Source organism: Cervus canadensis, chromosome 13 (genome assembly GCF_019320065.1).
Source record: "Cervus canadensis isolate Bull #8, Minnesota chromosome 13, ASM1932006v1, whole genome shotgun sequence".
In the NCBI taxonomy this organism is placed as follows: Eukaryota; Metazoa; Chordata; class Mammalia; order Artiodactyla; family Cervidae; genus Cervus; species Cervus canadensis.
This window is the reverse complement of record NC_057398.1, coordinates 27331429-27354632: the sequence shown is the minus strand read 5'-3', so window position 1 is coordinate 27354632 and position 23204 is coordinate 27331429. Positions and strand designations below refer to the sequence as shown.

The 23204-nt window shown below is 47.0% G+C and overlaps 1 protein-coding gene across 4 annotated transcripts in view; it reads right to left on the bottom strand.

Moving 5' to 3' along the window:
• Positions 1-23204, bottom strand: part of KAZN (kazrin, periplakin interacting protein) — a 1309958-nt gene that overhangs the window by 18637 nt on the left and 1268117 nt on the right. For 3 of the 4 annotated variants that reach the window (XM_043485112.1, XM_043485113.1, XM_043485115.1), the window contains 2 exons: positions 9843-10048; positions 9348-9466 (listed from right to left, as the gene is read on the bottom strand). In XM_043485112.1, coding sequence (XP_043341047.1) covers positions 9348-9466; positions 9843-10048 — 325 coding nt within the window. Of the gene's footprint in view, positions 1-9347; positions 9467-9842; positions 10049-23204 lie in introns of those variants that run through there. The other variant, XR_006272546.1, reaches the window with a different exon arrangement.

Here is a 23204-nt window from a genome sequence, read left to right as displayed (position 1 = left end):
TATCCCACACTGAACTTCACCCAGTGCCGAATGTGTGCGTGTGTAGTAGGTGCACAAGGAATACTTCCCAAGTGGACAGGATGGTCTCCTCAGCTGTTATTCCCCTGTTCACCACATGGTGGCAGCCTTGAAGAAGGAATGAGGACAGTGCCTCCCACCTGCGGAAGGACTTTTAAAAAACGACCTGAGGTAATGCCAGGCTTCAACAGTACCTGAACCGTGAACTTCCAGATGTTCAAGCTGGTTTTAGAAAAGGCAGAGGAACCAGAGATCAAATTGCCAACATCCGTTGGATCATCGAAAAAGCAAGAGAGTTCCAGAAAAACATCTATTTCTGCTTTATTGACTGTGCCAAAGCCTTTGACTGTGTGGATCACAAAAACTATGGAAAATTCTTAAAGAGACGGGAATACCAGACCACCTGACCTGCCTCCTGAGAAATCTCTGTATGCAGGTCAAGAAGCAACGGTTAGACCTGGACATGGAACAACAGACTGTTTCCAAATAGGAAACGGAGTACGTCAAGGCTGTATATTGTCACCCTGATTATTTAACTTATATGCAGAGTACACCATGAGAAACGCTGGGCTGGAGAAGCACAAGCTGGAATCAAGATTTCTGGGAGAAATATCAATAACCTCAGATATGCAGAGGACACCACCCTTATGGCAGAAAGTGAAGAAGAACTAAAGAGCCTCTTGATGAAAATAAAAGAGGAGAGTGAAAAAGTTGGCTTAAAGCTCAACATTCAGAAAACTAAGATCATGGCATCTGGTCCCATCACTTCATGGCAAATAGATGGAGAAACAATGGAAACAGTGACAGACTTTATTTTTTTGGGCTCCAAAATCACTGCAGATGGTGACTGCAGCCATGAAATTAAGTGACACTTGCTCCTTGGAAGAAAAGCTATGACCAACCTAGACAGCATATTAAAAAGCAGAGATATTACTTTGCCAACCAAGGTCTGTCTAGTCAAAGCTGTGGTTTTTCCAGTAGTTCATGTATGGATGTGAGAGTTGGACTGTGAAGAAAGCTGAGTGCCGAAGAATTGATGCTTTTGAACTGTGGTGTTGGAAAAGACTCTTGAGTGTCCCTTGGACTGCAAGGAGATCCAAGCAGTCAATACTAAAGGAAATCAGTTCTGAATATTCATTGGAAGGACTGATGCTGAAACTCCAATACTTGGGCCACCTGATGCGAAGAACTGACTCATTGTTTCCAATGCTGGGAAAGACCCTGATGCTGGGAAAGATTGAAGGCAGGAAGAGAAGGGGACAACAGAGGATGAGATGGTTGGATGGCATTACTGACTCAACGGATGTGAGTTTGAGTAAGCTCCGGGAGCTGGTGATGGACAGGGAAGCCTGGCGTGCTGCAGTCCATGGGGTCGCAAAGAGTTGAACACAATTGAGCGACTGAACTGAACTGAATGCCAGGCAGTGAACTGTATTGCTTAAGTGGGAGCCTTGGGGGACCATGAAGGAATCTGGATGTGAAATGGAAATGATGGACCTACAGAGTGACGCTGCCCCCGCAGCTGGCAGAAGGAGCACCCCAAACCCACTCCCCGCGGGAAGGTGGAGTGGAGACTGTCAGGAGAGCATCCTACTGGCCAAGCTGGAGAACCTGGGTGGGATTTTCCACCTGCTCTGACTCAGCTTCCTCCTTTCTCCTCTCCTCTGCTGTCTTTGCTGCTGCTGCTAAGTAGTTTCAGTCGTGTTTGACTCTGTGCGACCCCATAGATGGCAGCCCACCAGGCTCCCCTATCCCTGGGATTCTCCAGGCAAGAACACTGGAGTGGGTTGCCATTTCCTTCTCCACTCTGCTGTCTCTAGGCACCATCATTTCTCCCCTGAATTCGCCTTCTCACTGGTCTCTATGCCTCTGGAGCCCCGCTAGTCCCTTCCCCAGGGTGGAGCTAGCGGATCATGCCATTGCTCCTGCTGGTGTCCTCCATGGCTCCTTGCTTCCTTCCTTCCTTCCAAGAATGTGTATTGAGCTCTGGATCTGGGTAGATGCTGCCTTATAATGGGCACATCTTCCCTCCTCACCCCTTCCTTTCTCCACCCCCACACTCTCCTGTCTCTGGCTGACATCCATTTCTAGGGCTCTGGATCACATCTGCTAACAGACACTCCCAATTCATAAACTCACCTTCCGAGATCCTAACGGGCTGCCCTCTTGACATCTCCTGGCTGCCACAGGCATCTCAGACTTAACAAGCTCCAGATGAAATGTCCGTCCTGTCTCCCAGTTCCAGGCTCTCACTTGCCCTGCCTCTCCCCTCCCCCACCCTGTCCATCTATCAACCTCTCTGGTCAGCGTGTCTGGCCCCTTGCCTCCTTTTCTGGGGTCAAGCCATGGCCACCTCTGGCATAGATTTCTGCAACTGCCTCCCGACTGCCCCCACCCCACTCCCTTCCTCCTTCTAATAATCCATTTCCCCTGTGGGTGCCAGATGGCCTTTTAAATATATCCATCAGATCATGTCACCCCTCTACTTAAAACCCTCTCTCAGAGGAACCCTCAATGCATATTACTAAGTGACAGAGGCCAACCTGAAAAGGCTACACACTGTATGATTCCAACAGTATGACATTCTGGAAGAGGCAAAACTATGGAGACAGCAAAAAGACCAGTGGTTTCCAGGGTTTGAGGGAGAGGGAGGGATGACTAGGTGGAGCACAGAGGATTTTAGGGAGGTGAAACTATTCAGTGTTGTATGGTAATGATGGACGCACTCTACTATACGTTTGTCCAAATCCATAGAATATACAGCACCCAGAGTGAACCCTAATGTAAACTATGGACTTTGGGTAACAATGGTGTGTCAGTTCAACTGAAACAAATGCTCCACCTGGTGGGGGATGATGAGAATGGGGGAGGCCATGCATGTGTGAGGGCAAGAGATTTACGTGAAATCTCTTAACTTTCCCTCCATTTTGCTGTGAAACTAAAACTGCTCTAAAAAATAAAGTCTTCAGAAATGAGGGAGGAAACAAAAGACTTTTTTAAACAAGTAGAAATTCAGAGGAATGAACTACAAGAAATGTAAAAGGCATTTCTTCAGGAGGAAAGAAAATACTAATAACCACATGGAAATTTGGGCTACACAAAAGAATAAAGAGAACTCCTAAACCTTAACAATACTCCAATACTTTGGCTGCCTGATGTGAAGGGCTGATTCATTGGAAAAGACCCTGATGCTGGGAAAGCTTGAAGGCAGGAGGAGAAGGACAGAGGATTAGATGGTTGGATGGCATCACTGACTCAATGGACATGAGTTTGAGCTAACTCTGGGAGATGGTGAAGGACAGGGAAGTCTGGAGTGCTGTAGTCCATGGATTCGCAAAGAGGTGGACACGACTGAGTGACTGAACAATAGAACTCAACAAAAAAACCAAACAACCTGATTCAGAAATGGGTAAAGGACTCAAAGAGACATTTCTGCAAAGAAGATATAAAGATGACCAATAGGCTCATGGAAAAATGCTCAGTATCACTAATCATTGTGTGTATGTGCGTGTGTGCTTATATGCTCAGTTGTGTCCGAGTCTTTGTGACCCCTTGGACTGTAGCCTGCCAGGCTCCCCTGTCCATGGAATTTTCCAGGTAAGAATACTTGAGAGGGTTGTCATTTCCTACTCCAGGGGATAATCCTGACCCAGGGACTGAACCCAAGTTACCTCAGGTGTATTCTTTACCACTATGCCACCTAGGAAGCCCTTCACTAATCATTAGGGAAATGCAAACCAAAACTATGATAAAATACCACTTGATACTCACTAGGATGGCCACTATTAAAAAAAACAAGTGTTGGCAAGGATGTGGAGAAACTGGAACCCTTGTGCACTGTTTGTGACCACGTACAGGGGTACAGTCACTGTGGAAAACAGTATGACAGTTCTGCAGAAAATTAAAAATAGAATTACCATATGTTTCGGCAATTCCACTTTTGCGTATATATCCAAAAGTGTTGAAATTTGGGCCTTTAAGAGATATATCAGCACATCCTGTGTTCATAGCATCACTATTTACAAGAGCTAAAAGGTAGAAGCAACTCAAGTATCCATAGATGGATGAACAGATAAGCAAAATGGGCTTGTATTCAGCCCCAGTGGAGTAGTATTCAAACTTAAAAAGGCTGACAGATACTACACACAGATGAATCTTGAGCACATTATGATAATGAAATAAGCCAGTCACAAAAAGACAAATACAATGTGACTCCACTTATGTGAGGAACTTGAGAGTAGTCAGATTCAAAAGTAGAATGATGGTTGTTGGCTTACTTGGGGAAGAGGAGAATGGAGAGTTAGTGTTTAATGGGGAAAGAGTTTCAGTTTTATAAGATGAAAGAGTTATTGCAATGGATGGTGGTGATGGCTGCACAACAATGTGAATGTACTTAACACCGCTGAGTGAGTGAGTGAAAGCCCCTCAGTCGTGTCGACTCTGCGACCCCCTGGACCATACAGTCCATGGAATTCCCCAGGCCAGAATACTGGAGTGGGTAGCCATTCCCTGCTTCAGGAGCTCTTCCCAACCCAGGGATTGAACCCAGGTCTCCCACATTGCCGGAGGATTCTTTACCACCTCAGCCACAAGGGAAGCCCAAGAATACTGGAGTGGGTAGCCTGTCCCTTCTCCAGTGGATCTTCCTGACCCAGGAATCGAAGCGGAGTCTCCTGCATTGCAGGCAGATTCTTTACCAGCTGAGCTACCAGGGAAGCCGGTAAAGTAACACTGCTGAACTGTACTCTAAAAAATGATTAAGGTGGTACATTTTATGGGTATTTTACCACAATAAAACTTTTTTTTGAAGAAGACTGGAAATGGTAAATTATCTTGGTAAATATTTTCCTTAGTTGCTAATCTTAAAAGATAATGGCCAGTTAAAAAAAAATAATAACAACATATTATGGCACATGTGTGTGTGTGTGTGTAAATGATAGCACAATGGCAGGAGGAAAAAAGCATGTTATACTACACGCGAAGTTGTATAATATTTGAAGATAGTGTTAAGTGAAGTGTGTATATTGTAAACTATAGAGCAATAATTAAAAATAAGAGAAGTATAGCTCAACACTCAATGAAAAGTCAGTAGCAGAATTCCCTGGTGGTCCAGTGGTTAGGACTCCGTGCTTCCACGGCAGCGTGGGCTCAACCCCTGGTCAGTGAACTAAGATCCCTATCCCACACACACACACACCCACACACACAAGTGGTCAAAAAATAAAAAGTCCATAAAAGAGGAAAAAAGAACAGTAGATTTAAATAAAGAAACTCTCCCATGGCGCCCCTTTGCAGAGATAAAGTCAGAAGTCCTCGGGGTGACCTCACAGGGTGCAGGCTCCCCCTCCCACCGGGCTGGAGCTGGGAGCACTTCGGGATGCACTGTGTTTGTCCTCAGATGGTGGGGGTCCCTGCCTCTCGGGCACCCATTTTCTTCCAGCCCCGCCTGGGCTCTCTCCTCCCCTCCTAGGCATCAGCTCCCATGTTGCAGAGGCTGGCTCTGTGCTGTCTGAGCATGCTCCCTGACATGTTTGCTCTGCCTCTTTAAGAATTCCCTTCAGAGTCCCATCACACGCGGAACCTTACAAATGAATTATCTGAGCACAGGGACTGTTCTCCAGGCTGAGTCAGCCTGATGCTGCACGCATAGTAGCAGACACTTCATCGGAAGACGGACTGAGAGCAGGAAGGTGGGCTCCTGGCTTTGCTCCCTTCCTCTTGCCCCTCAGCCTCCCAGAACCTCTGAATCTGTCCCCAAAGAGCCAGGACCTCCCCACCTCCAGGCCTCCCATCCCACCCTCTTCCCCTGCTTAACTCCCGCGAGACTGCTGAGATGCGGCTCTTCCTAAAGCCTTAGGACCCCTGTGCTAGGTCAGGACCCTCCTGGTGCCCAGATCTCTGTGGAGCCCTTGCACTGTCACACTGGGTAATCGCTGCTCAGCAGGCCAGTGGCCCACTGGACCATCAGTTTCCGGACGGCAGGACTGGGGGTGGTGCCTATGGCTCTCCACCTGGCTAAGGCCCCAGAGCTTCTGATTTAGAGTCCAGTGGGCTTCCCAGGTCACTCTAGTGGTAAAGAAGCCATCTGCCAATGCAGGTCAGACGTAAGAGTTGCAGGTTCAATCCCTGGGTCAGGAAGATGCCCTGGAGGAGGGCACAGCAATGCACTCCAGTATTCTTGCCTGGAAAATCCCATGGACAGAGGAACCTGGCGGGCTACAGTCCATACGGTCTTACAGAGTCAGATACGACTGAAGCGGCACGCACACAAGGAAGACAGCAAGGCCAGGCGAGGGGGGCACCAGCTCCAGTCTTCCAGGAAGTTCCCTGAAACCTAGCTCCCAAGTTGGAATCTTCTGGCCAAAACAAGCTCCCTTCGAAGATGGGAAGGCTTCGAAGATGAGGCTGAAGCCTCATCCCTTTTAGAGGGACCCTTCCTAGGCCCAGTTGTTGTTAGTTTCTTGCCCAGGGAAGGGATGAAGTTTGTGGCCTCTGAATCATATGCTGTTGGGCCTTTGATAGGGACTAGAAGACTTCTTTTCCCTCTGAAGGAAGGGTCTGCTCAGCAAATCAGCGGTGCATCGGGATGTGGGGCGCAGGGTGGAAGGAGGCACCTTGCTTAACCTATTTGAGAGGTCCATTTATAATCAGCAATATCCAGCTGCATGCTGATAATTAATGCACGCCTGCCCTTCCAAACAGTTCTCTTTTCATTAAAGTTGTCCCCATGGGGCCTCGGCTTGGCAACACTTTCCCAGCTGTTGGTATGAGCTACTGTAAGTGCTGAAGGTGAATAAAACAGGATGACTTTAAAAGTAATTCAAACATTTTATAAAATTTGACACTGATATTCCCCAAACAGGGAACAGATCAGATCTTGAAATGTGAGTTTGGGCACAGAATTTTGAAGTCATTTGAGTCATTATTCAGCATAAAAAATATGAGGCCTTTCTGGCTTCATCACCCTTAGATCTGAGACATTGCACCCCAATTTCCTCCTCTATAAATACTCCTGCTTTCCTCCAGGACTTAAAGAGGTAAGAGAGGGTAAAGCCCTTAGCACAGGGTCTGGGATGAATTTGGTGTTCCAGAAAGAATAGTGGCAGGAGCTATTAATACACCATTGATGTTTTTAACACAAAGGTGCCTTGGGAGAGTGGAAAGGAAATTGACTTTGAAGTCGAATCTTCTGTAGTATGACTTTGTGCCCATTATTTCTCTGGCCTCATTTTCTCCATCTTTAAAAGGGGGCTAAGCATATCTATCCTGTCTTGATGTCGTGGTGGTCAAATGAAATAATGTCTATAAAGCAATGAGTAATAGGTTGGGAGGGGTTGGTGGATTTTTGTCATTAGTATTTTAGAGATAGGGTTTTCCCTGGTGGCTCAGTGGTAAAGAATCCACCTGCCAATGCAGGAGATGTAGGTTCGATCCCTGGGCTGGAAAATTCCCCTGGAGAAGGAAATGGCAACCCACTCCAATATTCTTACCAGGGAAATCTCATGGACAGAGGAGCCTGGCAGGCTACAGTCCATGCGGGCACAAAGAATCAGTCACAACTTAGCAATTAAACAACAATAAATTTTAGAGATAAGGGGAACCAGGCCCAGAAAGGGTAATGTCATGCCTAGAGTCACACAGGATATGTTCTCAAAGATGACCTCACTGGGGTCCTTACCCTAGAGTTCACAGACACCTCAAAGTTGCATGGATGGGTTAGAGAGTCCAAGAATGCAAAGTTGTGAAGTTTTTGTATTTCTTCTGGGGCAAGTTTCAGAAATTTTCATTAGGTTCTCAAATAGGCCATGATCGCCGAAGGTTAAAGAGCCACCGTCGTAATTTCATCCCCTTCACTTCGCAGGTGGAGAAACCAAGTTCTACAGCACAAGGTCACAGGGCAAGTCACAGACAGACCAGGATTCTGCAGAAAGCAGAGCCATTTGATGAAGGCTCCTCCCTGCTCCAGGAGGCCCTGGGTGTCCATTACCTAGGCCCTGGTTTTGGGAAACAGTCCTGCTTAGGTTTCTTAGAAATGTTTAAAATCTCTTCACATCTGGCTGCTGGGTTGACTTCAATCCTTTTCTCACTCTGGGGGTTCTCAGGGGTCAGCTGGATTTGGGGGGAACATGGGCAGCAATCCCACATTTTTGAGAGGTGAGGCAGGCAGCACCACCCTGCCCAAGTAATAGTGACCATGTTGGGGTTGGGGTTGGGTTTTCAGCTTGGGGGACCCAGGGTGGTGAGCCTTTGGGGCCTGGGGTCAGGCACTGGGTAAGGGTCTGTGGTGAATGCTAGGTGCTTGTGGGACACTCAGGAGGGGAAGCTCAGCAGAGGTGCAAGCTCACCATATTTTTAGGAGGGTCCAGATCTTCTGATAAGGACCATGGTCTTCTTACTTGGCTTGGCTGGGAGTTACTACCCGCGTTTCAGATCCCATCTCATCGCTTTTCCTGCCACCTCAGAATCATTCTCTGGGACACCCAGCAATTTGCTTTTCCGGCTTCTAAACCAGCCTGCCTTCCTACCCCCAACCCCCTCTTATTTTTAATCCACAAAGCTGCTTCTGCAAATAATAGCACACACCACCAGGTTTGATTAATTAACTGCACAAAAATGATGGGGAAACCAGTGAAAGAGATAATTATGCAAAACAGAAAGTGTCAGATTTACCAGCTAGTTTTCTTCCCCTTCTGTATGCTGAGGACTGGCTAGGGGGCTCCTTTCCTTTTACCTGGAGCTGCTTGGTGAATGAGGGGCTCCTCAATAAGTCCTGCTCACAAAGGTCAGGAGAGAGGCCGGGAGGAGCTGGGGGCAGGAGGGTGGAATCGCTGGGGACACACTTGTTGGACGGATAGTCAGCCCTTCCCAGGTGTGCTTGTTGATAGATGCTCCTTCCCTCCGGGCCCTCAAACACCCCCTCGCACCTGGCTCCAAATCAGGCCCATTTCTTTTCGTCCTCCCAGCCTGTAGGCTGTCTCTTACTTGGAATGCTAAGAACTGGGGTTTGAGGTGGGAGTAGGCAGAACAAACATCTTGGCCAAATTTCCCAGGTCCACCAGGGCTGGCCCACCCTCGGAGTTAGAGGAGTTCTGGGTTGCCCCTGAAGACCCCCGACTCCCGCAATGGGACGATCCTAGGGCTCTAGGAGGCGCACTGAGTTTGTTCTCCATCTTTTTACAGGGAAGGCCCGCCCAGAGCACCGCCCATTGGAGTCCCAGGACCTGGCACTTCTCACCTGGCCCCACCCACAGCGCCCGCCCCCTCACCCGTGTGACTCTGAGGAGAGGTCTCTCATCTCTCAGCTCCCTGGGGCCAGGGCGCCGGCTCACCTCCTGCCCGCCTCGGCGTCGCGGTAGTCCTCGATGGCCAGCCGGAGCTTGCGCCGGTGCAGCGAGCTACACACGCCCAGGCCGAGCTCCAGGTCCTCGTCGCTCAGGCTCAGCAGCACCTGCGCCCAGCAAGTGGGGATTGAGCGCCGAAGGGAGGCGTGGGAGCGGGGACCCAAGGAATCCCTCCCCGCGGTGCGGGAACAGCAATGGGAAGAGCTCTGCAGGCGCCTCGCCAGAGGACTGCTGCTCCGGGAGGCGGTGGAACCCCCGAACGGGCTGAAAAGGTGCTCAAGTCCAGCCCTGCCTCCCTCCAGCCAGGTAAAGGGAAATTAGTCCCATTTTAAAGATGAGGAAGCTGAGGCTCAGAAGAGCTATGTGCCTTGTTGGAGAGACAATGATTTACTGGAGTCATTGGAGGATGAACCCGGTTCAGCCAGCTCCTGTAACCCTGAGGACGGGATGGGAGAGGGGTGGGGATCCCCACGGGGGTCCTACCTTCCCACTCTTGACGTTCTCCGCACAGGCCTTGACGTACATGGGCATGGCCATGACTACCTCCAGCCAGGCCTGGACGGTACCCGCCTTCCAGTGGGACATGGGCGTGGTTCTGACCAGCTCCACCTGCTGCAGCCGGTCCATTTGCTCCTCGCCCTCCGACAGGCTGAGGCTCTGCCTCGTGGGGCTGCACTGGCTGTCGGAGTCTGCAACACATAAGCACACAGGGCCGTGTTGGGCAGTGGGGTGAGGGGCAGGGCAGGGGCAGGCTGCCCCTTCTGAGTACCCCCCCCCCATGTCTTCCTCACCCTATAGGTTTCTTCTTTTCAGAATCAAAATAGCTTTTGCTTTGTTGTGCTGCCCCTCCCCCAGGACGATAGTAACCTATGCCCTCTAAAAGGAAAAGAATTTAAAGAATTAAAAATCCAAGAAAGAATAAAAATAAAACAGAATCACCCCAAAACCCACGCCACCCGGAGACAGCAGCTGCTGGCATTTAGTTAAATATTCTTTGGGATACACAGATGCCTACACTTCCTCCAATTAAAAAGTAAATAAATAAATAAAAAGTCTATGGGGCTTTTGCTTTGCTTTGAAAAGAACAAACTGGTATTATTAACCTGTGCTTAATCTGGCTACATATCCTCATAAAAAATAAACAGCATTATAGCCACTGGGGGGAAAAAAATGCCCACGCTTACAAACACACACAGATGCCCACATTTACATGGTCCATCCTGTTTTGTAATATGCTGTTCTCATTTACACCATGGAGGACATCCCTCTTTCGCAGCAGTGATCTGTAATATCTTTTGACCACACAGGATTTGTGGAATGGATGCTCCATAATCTATTTCACCTGCCTCCTGTCGGTGGGCCTGGTTGTCCCTCATTTTTTACTACTGTAAACAACACAGAGACAGTCATTTTTGGGCTACTGGGTGATTCATATTTTTAGGATAAATGGAGCACCAGCTCTATTCCTATACACACTGAAATGTGTTTCTGGAGTGGCCCTCACAGGCAAAAATGTCTTTCTACCAGCATTTTGCAGCCCCATTCCTCAACCCACGGTCAGCTGCATCAACACTTGATAAATATACCAAGTTCAGGTGGTGAGGAGTCAACAGAAAAGGGAAAAGAATCTTTTTCCAAAGCATGGTTAAATGAAAACCCAAATGGATAAACTCAATACTGTGAGAAATGACAAGTATTAAAAAATAAGCCTGATTTGAAAGGACCCTATATTGTATATTATAAACCATTATAACAAGGTAAAAATTACATAGCCATCAAATCAGACACATAGTAAAACGATCGGTGTGAAAAGCACAAAAATGTTATAGTTGCTGAGTTTGTATGAGATTATTTCCCTCCTGCTGTGCCTCTAATAATGGCAACCCACTCCAATACTCTTGCCTGGAAAATCCCATGGACGGAGGAGCCTGGTAGGCTACAGTCCATGGGGTCTCGAAAAGTCCAACATAACTGAGCGACTTCACTTTTCACTTTCATGCATTGGAGAAGGAAATGGCAACCCACTCCAGTGTTCTTGCCTGGAGAATCCCAGGGACGGGGGAGCCTGGTGGGCTGCCATCTCTGGGGTCGCACAGTCAGACACGACTGAAGTGACTTAGCATCAGCATCTGTACCTCTAAGTGTTGTTAAAGTTCCGTAATAAACATATATAATTTATAATGAAAAAAGTAGAAACATTTAAAAAGTAGAAAGCAGTATAAATGGTTATGGATGAAAGTTTAATCTGAATGAATGATACTTCATTTGTATGTCGGAATATAGGCAATTCATTGAAAAACCTGTCATGGGAATATTTTTTATATGAGAAAATGTGCACAATCTACTGCAAAATGGAAAAGCACAGTACAAGATAGCAGGTACAACAGAATCCCAACCACGTTAAAATATGTATGATAATATGTATAACGTACCTATAATACATGTGTTAGTCGCTGAGTCGTGTCTGACTTTTTGCAGCCCCATGGATTGTAGCCTGCCAGGCTTCTCTGTCCATGGGATTCTCCAGGCAAGAATACTGGAGTGGGTTGCCATTCCCTTCTCCAGGGGATCTTCTGTACGCAGGGATTGAACCCAGGTCTCCTTCATGGCAGGCAGATACTTTACCGTCTGAACCACCAGGGAATCCAAATAATTATGTCTATATAATATATACACATATGTCATATATTACATTGTATTAGATGGTTAAATGCTAAATGTCTTTATCTCTGGAAAGGGATAATGGATATTTGTGTGTGAACATGTGTGTGTGTGTGTCATGAACTTGTGAATGTGCCAGAATGTGTGTGCATATTTTTCTGTTTTCCAAGTTTTCTGCATTGGCTATATTATTTTTGAAATTGAAAAAAAAAAACCCACAGGCTAAAGACCTTACTTCCTCGTCACAAAGCCCCTTCCCCCAGTCACTTGCCTCCCTCCACTGAAATGCCTTGGACAACTCTTGGGGAACTGCAGCTTGGTGACCATACCCACCTCCCTCGTCCCAGCTCTACTGAAACCCTTCTCCCCAACACCTAACTGCCCAGCTAAGAGCCCTTCGGGGCCCACAGCCACCTGGCCTGGAAGATGCCAGGCTGGTCCAGCAGGGTGCCAGGCAGAACGACCTAACGCAGGGTGGGCAGAGGTGGTGCCTCGTGCCTCGGTGTCCATCTCTGCATGTTGTCGTGATGCTGCTCTCTGCTGCCTGCCTCCTCCCCTGGGCTGCTCTGCGGACTCAGTGACAGTGGGGCTGATGGGGCCTTTCTATACTGCATAGACAAGGGTGAGAGGTCATTGCCACATTACTATATTTCCTTTCTCAGGCAGACAGAAGGTGACCCTGCAACCCCCAGCCCCGAAAACAGCAGATGGTACAGACTCTGTGCGGGTCACCAATTTGAGCACTCTTGTTGCCATGGCGCCAGGGAATGCAGAAACAGCGACTGCCTCTGCAGCCTTGCCTGGGAGGCTCCAAGTCCCTGCCTGGCTAGGGGCCTCAGCCTAGGTGTTCCCTTCCCTCCACTGCTAGAGCTGGGCCCCCAAGGACAGGTTTGAGTGGCAGGGAAGCCTTTCTGGTTGGGTGCACAGGTGCTGACCACTGGAATCCAAACAGTGTGTCCTCCTGTTGGCTAGACCTGAGAACCTCTGCCTTATTCCTGTATTGGAGTCATGTCTCTGTTACATGTTTCTGGGGAGATGAGAGACCTTATGTGGCTGAGACTGGTTGTCCCAGATCCCAAGACACAGCCCATGTTGTCTATTTGGACCAGCCCTGTGGGAAGAGACTGGGGCTTCCCCAGTGACTCAGGGGTAAAGAATCCATCTGCAATGCAGGAGACACAGGAGACGTGGGTTCAATCTCTGGATCAAGAAAGTCCCCTGGAGGAGGGCATGGCAACCCACTCCAGTATTCTTGCCTGGGAAATCCCATGGACTGAGGAGCCTGGAGGGCTACAATCCACAGGGTTGCAAAAAGTCAGACAAGACTGAAGCGATTGAGCATGCGGGAAGAGACTAGGCTTTGGAGTTGGACAGACTTTGGTTTTAAGCAAATTCATTTACCTCTTGGACCCTCAGTTTTCCCATCTATAAAATGGGAATAATAATAATATCTACCTCTTAGGTTAACATGACTATTATAAATTCTGAATATGAAGCCATAGTAGACACTCAGTCAAGGTGGCTATTATTGGTAATAAAGGGCCTCTCCCTTCGGGCTTGGGCAGTTTTTTTTTTTTTTGGCTACACCTGGAATTTGGCAGAGTTGCCTCCATCCCCTTGTATTCCTGGGATGAAATGTGGTTTGAGTTCAGCTCAGGTGCTTAGGGAGGGAACCTAATTGTACTTCTTGCACTTGGGTGGAAGTTCATTGTCCTGGTTAGAGTCAAGCCTGGTCCAGGTGGGAGGGGCAGGGGTGTCTGTGATGGGAGGGGAGGATTTGTGGATTCTATGCTGAGGTGGGCAGCTGGGGGTGTGTTTGTGTAGCTTGGTTATGTGTCCCAAGTAGGGGAGATCAAAGGGCATGGGAAGGGGAAAGACAGGAGAGAGAACGGAAGAGAGACTCAAAGAGCAGAACTTCAGGAAAGAAATAGTGCCACGGAACACAAAGACAGCAAGATAAACAGGAAGAAGGAGAGACTGATAAGTGGACCAAAAAATAAAAAAGCAAATTTCCGGTGTGTGTGTGTGTGTGTACACACTTGTGAGTGTGTGTTTTCCTGAGCTTGATGTGTTTTTGTGAGTGTGTGTGGATGATTCTGTAGCTAACAGGCCTCAGGCCTGTGCAGGGAGCTGGCTTTTCAATTCACATTATTTATGGAGTCCAGGCTTGAGGAATGCCAGAGGCCAAGCTGGGTTCATATAAGCAAAACCACACATTTTGGTTTCTGAGAAACCAGCTATTCACCAGCCCTCCTCTTTCACCCCCTCCCTGTTCCCATCGCCAGGACTGATCACCAGGGAGAAGATGCTACAGAAGGATGAAGGGTTGGGGGAGGGAATCTTTGTGGCCATAAACCATTAATTAAAGGCAATTTCCAAAATGTAGGCATTATGGTGCCAGATTTTATGTCTGGGATTCCATCAATCCTGGCCTTTATTTCCCCTCTCTCTCAGCCTGAGAGTGGGAATAACTCATGTTTATAGCCAGGAGCTCAGTGGAGGCTACAGAATTACAGGGACTGGCCGAGCCCCTGGCAGAATCTGAGGAAGTACCACCAAAACATAGCCATTCTGCATCCTTCTGAACATTGGGAGGGCCATGGTGGTTCTGGAAAGAGAGGGTCTCCTCCTTCCAAACACTCCCGACACATGCACACACCACAGAACATCAGCAATTAGTCATTGAGGTCTCCCTGAACCTGGGCATCCGGAGGCCCAGTTGTGTTAGCCTAGCACAGGGGTTGCAGACCACAGTCCAAAGGCTAGATCCTGCCCTCTACCTGTTTCCCTAAATGAAGTGCTATTGGGACAGAGCCATGCTCATTTGTTTACACATTGTCTAAGGCTGCTGCCCTGTTGGTGGCTCAGTGATAAAGAATGTGCCTGCCAGTGCAGGAGACACAAGTTCAATCTGTGGGTTGGGAAGATCCCCTGGAGGAGGAAATGGCAACCCACTCCAGTATTCTTGCCTGGAAAATCCCATGGACAGGGGAGCCTGGTGGGCCATAGCCCATGGGGTTGCAAAGAGTTGGACATGATTGAGCACGCATGCATGCTGTCTTGTTACAAGAGCAGAGCTGAATGGTTGTGACAGATTGGTCCCAAAAGGCTAAGATATTTACTATCTGGCCTGTTACAGAAAATTCTGTATAGAAACTCTGAGGTTCCGAGGTTGGCAATGGACTATGAGAGACCTGGCTTTGAAGCCCAGCTCTGCCACTCGCCAGCCAGATGATCCTGGGGAAATGTTTTAAGTTTTCTCAGCCCTGCTATTCCCCATCTGGAGTGATACTAATGCTAATCTCACAGGCCTATGTGGGGACGAAAAAAGATGATGTATGATGTGGATGAAGTGCTCACCCTGGAGTCTGGCATATCGTGGGCGCGCAGTGACTCTGTGGGGCCTCTGTCCTCTGCAGGCTCTCATCCCTTACAGTCTAGACCTGGTCTGTCCAGGGTTGTAGCCACAAATCATGTGTGGCCATTGGGTACCCGCAGGGTGGTCAGGCCACATTGAGAAGTGCTGAGAGTGTAAAATACACCCTGAATTTTGAAGACTTTGTACCAGAAAAAAAAAATAAAATGTCCCATTAATAATTTTTAAAATTGATCACATATTGAAATGATAATATTTGGGATATATTGAGTTAAATAAAATACATTACTAAGACTCATTTCACCAGTTTCTTTTTACTTTTTTAACATATCTACCAGAAAAATCTAAAACCACATATGTGGTTAACATTATATTTGTACCGGGCAAAGCTGGTCTGGATGGAAAATTTTTGTTTGTTTTCTCATTTCATTTTACACCCCTCTGTTGGTTTGGAAGTTAAGCACCCTATTTCCAAAACTACTGTTTTGGGTTCAGTAGTTCTTGAAGTGTGGTGCCTGGGCCAGTAGTGGCAGCAATACCTGGGAATTTGTTAGAAATGAAAATTCTAGAAACCCACCCCAGATCTCCTGGAACAGAAATTCTGATGGTGGGAGCCAGTGATCCATGTTTTAACAGGCCTCCAGGAGATTCTGATGTATATGGAGGGTGTAGAACCTTCTAAAATACTGTGTATATTTAACTTAATAAAGCCTAGGATTGATCAATATCTTAATGCCCTCTCCTAAATAGTAAGAGTTATCAAAAATATATTAATTCTGATCATTCTTCCTGACTTATACTACCATGTCCAATATTTTAATTACATCCTTAAAAACAAACAAACAACAACAACTCTAATTTAGACATTATGGGTTTCCCAGGTGGCGCTAGTGGTAAAGAATCTGTCTGTCAATGCAGGAGACCAAGAGGCTTGGGTTCAATCCCTGGGTCAGGAAGATCCCCTGGAGAAGGGAGTGGCACCCTACTCCAGAATTCTTGCCTGGAAAATCCCATGCACAAAGGTGCCTGGCAGGCTACAGTCCATGGGCTCTCAAAGAATCGGACATGACTGAGCACACACACACACAGTTTAGACGCTGTTATCATGATTACTTTGTATTGGTAATATTTGCTTAAAATAATTTACCTATATGCTTACCAGTTTCTTTGTTCATCATTCCTTCTTATGTCTCAGACCTCACTTCTAGGAAGAGGTATATTCATATTTATGAAGAGCATGTTTTAAAAGTTCCTCCGTAAAGAGTTTTTGTTGGTAAGCTCTTGCGACTTTTGTTTATATGAAAAATGTCTATATGTCGCCCTTGTTACTAAAGAGTTCTGCTGGGTACACAGTTTTAGGCTGACAGTTTTTTCATTTGCACTTGGAAGACATCGCTCGACTGTCTGTCTCCTATTTGCTAAAGAGAAGTCAGCTCCAGTTTGATTGTCCTTTTGTTAGCTACTCTTCAGATTTTCTCTTTGTCTCTTTTGTTCAGTTTCATTATGATGTGGCTAGATGTGGATTTCTTTTCATCCATCCTGATTTATATAAATTGTGCTTCCTGCATCTGTGGGTTCGTTTTTGAATATTCTCCGCCATTATTTTTTTACGATTGTAAAAAATACCATTTTTAGAGTCTTTTTACAGACTATTACAGTTCTTTTTTAAAGACCATTTTTAAAGTCTTTATTGAATTTGTTATAATATTGCTTTGTTTTTTTTTTTTTTTTTTTTGGCTGCAAGGCATGTGGGATCTTAGTTCCCTGACAAGGGATTGAACCTACACTACTGGTATTGGAAGGCGAAGTCTTACCCACTGGACTGCTAAGGAAATCCCTCAATCATGATTTCTTTCTCTTCTCCATTCTGTTTGCTCTCCTTCTGGGATCAGACTTTCTTCCCTGTCTTACAACCTAGTCTGTCCAACAGAACTTTCTCTGGTGATGGAAATGTTGCATATAGGCATATCTTGCCTTATTGCACTTTATTTTATTACACTTTACAAATATTGCATTTTTTACAAATTGAAGGATTGTGGCAACCCTGTGTCAAGAAAGTCTATTGGCACCATTTTTCCACCATTTTCTCACTTCATATCTCTTTGTCAAATTTTAGCAATTCCTTCAATATTTTGAACATCTTCATTATTACATTTGTTATGGTGATCTGTGCTCAGTGATCTTTGATGTTGCTATTGCAAAAAGATTACCACTTGCTGAAGGCTCAGATGATGGTTAGCATTTTTTTAGCAATAAAGTATTTATAAATTAAGGTATGTACACTGTTTTTTAGACAGAATGCTATTGCACAGTTAATAGAAAACAGTACAATATAAGCATAACTTTTATATGCACTGGGAAACCAAAAAATTCATGTGACTTGCTTTATTGTGGTATTCACTTTACTGTGTTGGTCTGGAACCCAATCCCTGACATCTTTGAGATCTGCCTGCAATATACACTGTCCAATATGACAGCTGTTAACCACATGTGGCTATGAGAACTTAAAATGTGGCTAGTGCAACTGGGAAACTGACTTATAAATTTAATTGATTCAAATATAAGTTTACCTGGCTATATGTGGCTGGTGGCTATTGTAGTGGACCAGATTTCTCCTTTATGGGTTTCATCAACCTCTCTCTGTATTGCATTTGGGTAATTTCCTTAGACTTATTTTCCATTTTTAATAGTCTCTCTTCAAAATTAAAAAAAAAAAAAAAGAAAAGAAAAAAAAAAAATAAATAAAGTAAAAAAAATATAAAAAAAAAAAAAAAAAAAAAAAAAATAGTCTCTCTTCAGCCATTTAGTCTGCTGTTTAGTCCATCCTTTTTTTTTTTTAATGTTACCAACTATATATATTAATTTCTAAAATTTCTATTTGGTTCTCTTTCAACTTTGCCTGGTCTTCCCAGATAGTCTCATGTTGTTTGTTCAGGTCTATGCTTTTTTAGATTTCCTTAAATATCCTTAAATGTTTAATCTTAAATATCACATGCATATTACCATGTATTTGGTATTGATAATTACTGTGTCTGAAAGGGCTTGGAGGGTCCAGATTGCTATTTATTAACCTTTCTGCTGACTCCCATGCATGAACTCATATTTGATCTTAAGGGACTCTCTAGCTTCTAAATAGCAATGTTTTCCTCCAGAGAGGATGGACATTGCTTCTGCTGGGGTGGGGTTGAGAATGGGAGTGGGGATGACACCTGGGAGCAGGGACCACTTCACTCCCTGTCAGAGGCCCTAGGAGAATAAGAGTTGCACGTTCTGATGCTTCATTTTGCCACATCCCAAGGAAGAAGGGGGCCACAGAGGATGAGATGGTTAGATAGCATCACTGACTCAATGAACATAAATTTGAGCAAATTCCAGGAGTTAGCGGAGGACAGAGGAGCTTGGCGTGCTGCAGTCCATGGGGTCACAAAGCATTGGACACGACTTAGTGACTGAACAACAACAACAAGGCTTACTCCCCTGTCACTGGTCCGGATGTCAGCATCTATCCTTAGGACAAGCCCCAGTTTTTGCATTTGGTTATCACTCACTGCTCTGGTCCTGGTATTAGATCACGGCCTTTTGTTTTCAGATGAAAGTGCCTTGGGAATTTTCCTTACTGTTGATGGGGCCGGTGATGTATTACAAAGTATGTTTTGTTTCAGATTTAGTGGTTTTGTAGGGGGAGGTCCTTCAGAGTCCACTTCCCCCCTCACTGCTCCAAGTAGACATCCCTCCTGCTGTGGGCACTGTCCACCCAGAACTCTTCATGTTCTGCTGGCGCCATGTGCATGGGTCTGTCCACCTGCCCTGCCCAAAGGAAATCCCTAAGTCAGTGGGCAAACCTATCCATCTCTTTATTACCCGTGCCTGGTTCATGGTGATGCTTAATGCCATTAGCGGTGGTAAACCCCAAAGTTACAGGAAAGGGAGGGACAATATAGTTTTGTTTTTAATTTGAATCTACCCAGGGATCTCTTCTGCTCAACACCCTTCACCAGCTGCCTGGATAAAACCCAAGTTCCTTACATGACAGTGCTCTGTGTGGCCCACCTTTGCCAGCTTGATCAGCTTCTCCTCGGTCTCTCATCCCTCCCTGGGCTTCTTAGGAATACTTCCTCAGTCCTCCTGCCTCTCCTAGCCCTCATCTCTGATTGGCTGTGCCTGCTGCCTTCTCTGCCCAAAAGGTGATCTGCTGTTGTCTAATCTGCCCAAATTCCTACAAAGCCATCAGGGCCCTATTTAAATGTCACCTCTTCCAGGTCACCTAGCCTAGGCCAGTCACCCCCTGAAACACACACCCCTCTATGGCCCCCAGCCCACACTTGTGCTCACACAAGCTCTCATTATCTCAGACACTGAACCGGTACTTCTCAGAGCTGAAGTTCATTAACAGTTATGTAATTGTTTGAAGAGTGTCTGACTTCCTACTAGATATCAACTCCACGAGGACAGGAGCTGAGCCTGGTCTGCTCCCTGTGTATCCCTGGTACCTAGTAAGGGCCCAAGCCAGTGTTTTGCTGGTAAATGCATAACAACCAGCTCTCATATTTTTAAAAAGCTCTGGTTTATAGCACATGTTTGCCCATCTCTGCGATATGCCCACTGTGGCCAATTTCAGTTGCCCACATGATGCCACTGGATGGGGGGTTGGAAATCCGTTTATGAAGCTCTGTGAGCTCCAGCTGCCTGAAACGGAAGGAGCTCTGTACACTTTGGTTAAAAGAAGGCAGGAGGGGTGGGAGGTGAGGAGGGAGAGAGCAGGTCTCCCTCTTTGACTGACCTTCTGCCAGCCCCACCCCCTCGAGGCCACCTTAAGATGCGTGTAGTTCTTTAAATGTACACATGGTCTCAGGAACTCTCAACCTTGGCAGTATTTTAACAACATTTTTTTCTTTATTTTTAATTGAGGGATAATCACTTTATAGTGTTGGACTGGTTTCTGCCATATATCAACAAGAATCAGCTGTGAGTATACATATATTCCCTCCCTCTTGAGCCTCCCTCCCACCCCGAGATCCCACCACTCGAGGTCATCACAGGGCACCAAGCTGAGATCCCTGGAGTATACAGCAGTTTCCCACTAGCTTTCTATTTTACACAAGATAGTGTATATATGGGGCTTCCCAGGTGGCTCAGTGGTAAAAACAAAACAAAAACTCCGCCCTGCCACGTTGGAGACGAGGATATGGTCTCTAAGTCAGGAAGATCCCCTGGAGAAGGAAATGGCAACCCACACCAGTATTCTTGTCTGGGAAATCCCATGGACAGAGGAGCCTGGTGGGCTACAGGGCATGGGGTCACAAAGAGTCAGACACGACTGAGCGACTTAACAGTAGCAGCTGCAGCAGTGTGTATGAGGCAATGCGCCTCTGTCAGCTCGTCCCAGCCGCTCCCTCCCCTGCTGTGTCCACGAGTCTGTTCTCTATATCCGTGTTTCTGTTCCTGCCCTGCAAATACGTTCATCAGCACCATTGGTCTAGATAACCCTGGCAGTATTGAACGACGTTTGAGACTAGACCATTCTTTGTCATGGGGGCTGTCCTGTGTTCAGTACCGTCCCTGGCCTCCACCCACCAGAGGCCAGTGAGCACGTGGCGTGGCTGCTGCCAGCGCCCCATCCTTCCACCCTGGGCCCCTCCCGTCCTTGTTCAGCCCTGCTCAGACAGCCGACTCCAGTTAAAACTCCCTGCCCTTGGGCAGTACGGGGGAGCCCCTGTCAGCACTTTTCAAGCCAAACGCTGAATTCTCATTTTTTAAACACTGTATTATAATGTGAAATAGTGACGTTTTATGGCCTGATAACGGCCACTGCATTGGATGGAGATGCTTTCCCCAAGCCCTCGGTCACAGCTCCTATGAAATAGTAGGTGCAATGGTCAGGCCACCTGAGCCTGGGCCGTCAGGACCACACAGTGCGGTCTAAATGGCATCGAGTCACTAACTGTGCAGCTGCTAGAATGATGGCAGGACCCTGGGTGGGCCACCCCGACCCCAGAGCCAAGCGGGCCTTTGGAGGCCCAGAGCTAAGAGCTGATAGCCCTTCCCCCCCAAGTGTCCCTTCAAATACAGTAACCCATGAGGTACCCCGAGAAATTCCAGAGCTCTGCTCTCACCCATGACAACCACTTTCTGCTTAAAAAAAAATCAAATACTTCCCTTCCCCCTCATTTGTGATGCTGCTGCCCAGCAAGGATATGAGCTATGCTCACTGTATCCCCTGTCCCCAACCTTGGAGGACATCCTCCTCCAGCCACGCTTCCTGCCAGCCCTTTCTCTCCACATCCCAAGAACTTTCCCAGAAAGCAGGGCACCTGTTGAGTTGACAAGGCTCTACCCTGCTCTGCACTCATTTTCCAGGTATGTGCTATGCAAGTATTTTCCAATTGTACAGACTTTGGAGGAAGGTGCTCAGAAGAGGTCAGGGGAAGGCAAATGTACTACGATCCAATGACAACTGCTATATGCTTTTTAAAAAAACATGTACCAGAATGTTCCTTTTTCTTCCTTGCTAGCCTGTTGTCATGCTGAAGAGTGCTCACATTTGGGCGAGAAGTCCTTCTTAGAGTCTAACCTGCAACTGGTGTCTCCCACTCCATCTGTTTTTTTTTTTCCCCCTCCCATCTTCCTGAGAACCAGAAGTGCCCTTTTCCTGAAACCCTAAAAGTGGAAGTTGGACTTGCTGGAACTTCAAAGAATTGATCACTACAACAGGGCAGGCCACTCTGAGTTTCTTGAAACACCTGTGTCTTCTGTGTTCAGCTCCAGGAAATGACCATGATACCACTGTTGCAGAAAAGGGGACACAAGAGGATAGTCATATCCCAGGTCTCGGGCGAGTCCCTGGGACGGGCCACCAAGTGAGGGTCCTTGGCTTCATGCAGGAAAGAATTCACTAGCAAGCCGAAGTGGAGTGAAAGCAGGTTTATTCTGCGTACTCCGTAGGGTGTGGGCCATCTCAGAAGACAAGAGGGCTTCTCTCCTCTTTTTTGCTTTCACCAGCTGGCTGCTGGCCTCTGCGTGTATTCCCACAGTTAATCCTCTTTTCCAACCTGCTTTCCTGGCCAACTTCTCTATGGGTGGGTGGGCCTTAAAGGTGAATTCTGTGGAAGGTGAAGGGGCTCTTTAAGCAGAGGCCATGGGCAGGAGGAGGGTTCCTATCCACATGTCCATATAGGGACAGTGCAGGTTTGCATCTGTGTGGTTCTTGGAGGCAAAGCTGGGGGCAGTGGATACTTGGAGGGTGATGGATAACTGTGGGGTCTGAGGACCTCTAATGGATCTGCCTCTTCCCTTCACTGACCCTCCCATCTCCCCTTCACGCCTCAGGACCTCTCTGCTCAGCCTGCTTCCATGAGCCCCATGGATAGTTATTATTGCGTTGGCCCACCCATTTGCTTGCTGGGACGGGGGACCACCCCTGAGTCAGATCCATGAACCTCCAGCTTGGGTGTGGCATTTGGAGGTGATGCCTCCTTTGGGATCATCCTCATTGAATAATGCACCTTTCCAACCCCCCACCTCCTCAAAATGCCTTGCAATCGTCTCCTGGAAATTTCTTGCACCAGTGGTGAGCAACCATATTTCTTGCCCCAAGGCCGATAGGAACAGCAAAGACATTTAAGAGTGGTGGTTTAGTTGCTAAGTTGTGTCCGACTCTTGTGACCCTGAGGACTATAGCCTGCCAGAATCCTCTGTCCATGGAATTTTCCAGGCAAGAATACTGGAGTGGGTTGCCATTTCCTTCTCCAGGGGATCTTGCCAACCCAGGATTCGAACCTGGGTCTCCTGCACTGCGGGTAGATTCTTTA